The sequence below is a fragment of the Pundamilia nyererei genome, unplaced genomic scaffold, assembly GCF_000239375.1.
Source record: "Pundamilia nyererei isolate P.nyererei 1_Seehausen unplaced genomic scaffold, PunNye1.0 scaffold00460, whole genome shotgun sequence".
Lineage (NCBI taxonomy): Eukaryota > Metazoa > Chordata > Actinopteri > Cichliformes > Cichlidae > Pundamilia > Pundamilia nyererei.
The window spans coordinates 101016-103265 of record NW_005187861.1 but is presented as its reverse complement, the minus strand read 5'-3'; the positions used below and the strand labels follow the sequence as shown (position 1 = coordinate 103265).

General features: G+C 38.9%; 1 protein-coding gene across 1 annotated transcript in view; it reads right to left on the bottom strand.

The window, feature by feature from the left end:
- Positions 1 to 51: 51 nt before the first annotated feature.
- LOC102196903 (long-chain-fatty-acid--CoA ligase ACSBG2-like) overlaps positions 52 to 2250 on the bottom strand; it is a 13867-nt gene continuing 11668 nt past the window's right edge. Inside the window, exons 13-15 of the mRNA XM_005753743.1 lie at positions 1222 to 1361; positions 886 to 1129; positions 52 to 623 (exon numbers count right to left, since the gene is read on the bottom strand). Of these exons, the coding sequence (XP_005753800.1) occupies positions 532 to 623; positions 886 to 1129; positions 1222 to 1361 (476 nt within the window). The 3' untranslated portion in view covers positions 52 to 531. The remainder of the gene's footprint in view (positions 624 to 885; positions 1130 to 1221; positions 1362 to 2250) is intronic.

Below are 2250 nucleotides of genomic sequence, written 5' to 3'. Positions count from 1 at the left end.
TACTGTACAATATAAAGCGCCTTGAGGCAACTTTTGTCGTGATTTGGCGCTATATAAATAATACTGAATTGAACTGAATATCTCAAAATAAATATTAAACTGTGTCAAACTGTACATGGAGAAGCACAAATGTAAAGTTTACAATTTGCACATGTGTGATTCGATAATATCAAACTACTGATATTCATCTCACATTATAAAAATGGCTTTAATCTCCAGTCTTTGCCAGGTGGGATTACCTTTAGGAAATTGGCAATTAACGCTGTAAAAATCATTAAATACACTCAGCTGCTTCAGGTATATAATACATATCTTACATATCTTTTGAGCTACAGTGGGATTTATGATCCATGATATTTCCTTCAGAAACTGACAGACACCAAGCAGTATCTGTGTCATCATTCAGTCTATATGTGGCATGTTCGAGTGATATGTTTGGCAAAATTTTGACTCTGACTTATGTCTTTTTTTTACAAAAAGTATGTATGTCCATACATCCCATGACCTCCTCTCACCCCCGTGCAATGCACTCTATTGTTTTCCTGCAGCCACTGCATACATTTCATTTATTTTCTCCTGGTACATTTTCACAACAATGGGCCTCCTCAGTTTCATGGTGGGTCCTAGAAGGACAACAAAGAAAAATAGGTTATTTTGATCTCATGATAAAGTTTAGCATTCTGCTGAGCTTAAAGAGATTAAATCACTGCTGAAAAGACTCCACGGAAACACTGTTTGGCAGTCACTCCAGTTACAAAACATTGACCTCGGTTAAAAATGATTAACAGTAAGTTAAAAAAAAAAAAGCAGAAGCAAATACTTCCTTTAAATGGCAATGCTACATGTACTATACTTGAAAAGGAAAATACATTTCAGATAGCTGACCTAGTTCTCCTCCGGTGACGGAGAAGTCTTGTTCCACTATAACCCACTTCTGGATTTTCTGGGCATTGGATGTTGATCGAGCATTAACACGCTCAATGCCAGCCTGAATGGCACTGTAAATAGCTGGCTCCTTATTGGCTATAATCTCGGACACCTTGGTTGCTTTTACGCTGTGCTGCCGGCAAAATTCCAAAGCCTCTTGATTCAGCTCATCTGTGGGCTCGCCATTGTCATCCACGACACACTGCAGAAAAAGAAACAGAAGTGGTAACTTTTTTTTTTTTTTTTTGCTTATTCAGCAACAATGCCTGTATGCAAAAAGAGAGGATCATTTACTTTAAGTGTGAGCAGCATGGAGAGGAACTTGAGCTTGTCTCCAATTAGCATGGCGTTGCTGATGATGGGCAGTTCAGACTTCACTGCATCTTCAATGGGGACAGGAGGGATGTTCTCGCCACCCGCAGTGATGATGAGCTCTGTGCAGGAAAGACAAAAACGTGTCACCTCTTATTAAGTTGGCGTTGTAGGGTTTTAAACAACTAGCAGTGAAAATAGGTAGTTAGTTCCACGCTTGACTTGACTTTTATGCACTCACTACACAAAAAAGTGTGATTAGACAAAAATTCTGAAAAAGCATACTTTGAATTCTGCTGATCATTATGTCCAAATCACTATTTTAATTTATTATACAAACAGATGGGGATTACCTTGAGTAAAATGTCAGTTAATGGTGTAAAAAAGAGAAGAAAGAATTAAAGCTAGAGAAGACAATCATCTTACACCAGCTGTAAGTGGTATTAATTCAAACTGTAAGTCTCTAGGCATCACAGGAACTCAGCCATGAAATGTCCAGGTTCACATTGCCGAAGCTCTAGCTCTGCTGACTCAGTAATTGCAGAGTATTAAACCTACTCTAGCATTAACATCAGCTCAAAAACTGTGTGCCAGGAGCGTCGTGGTGGCCGAGCAGCTCCTGTAGGTTTAATGTGTAGGTGGCCCAGTATTTTTGTCCGCAAAGTGTAAGTAAGTTATGTGTTTGCTTGTTTGTTTTTCAAATGTATAATGTACACTTTTCAAAACATAAGATGTCCTTCTAAAGTGTGTGCTATTTTTCCCCCAAAGGAGTTAGATTTTAATGCTGGTAGTGCTCAAATAATCAGATGGTAAATCTGTGACGTGTTTGTGTCAGCTCCTCTGAGGTTGTATTATTAGGGTAATATTTCAACCACTGTTAAAGCTAAGGCAGCTTTGACAACTTTATATACGCTCACAGTCGCTTTATTAGGCACACCTTGCTACTACTGGGTAAACCCATTCCCACATAGCAGACAGGTCTGGCCCTTTTATACACGTGTGTGTGTGGGG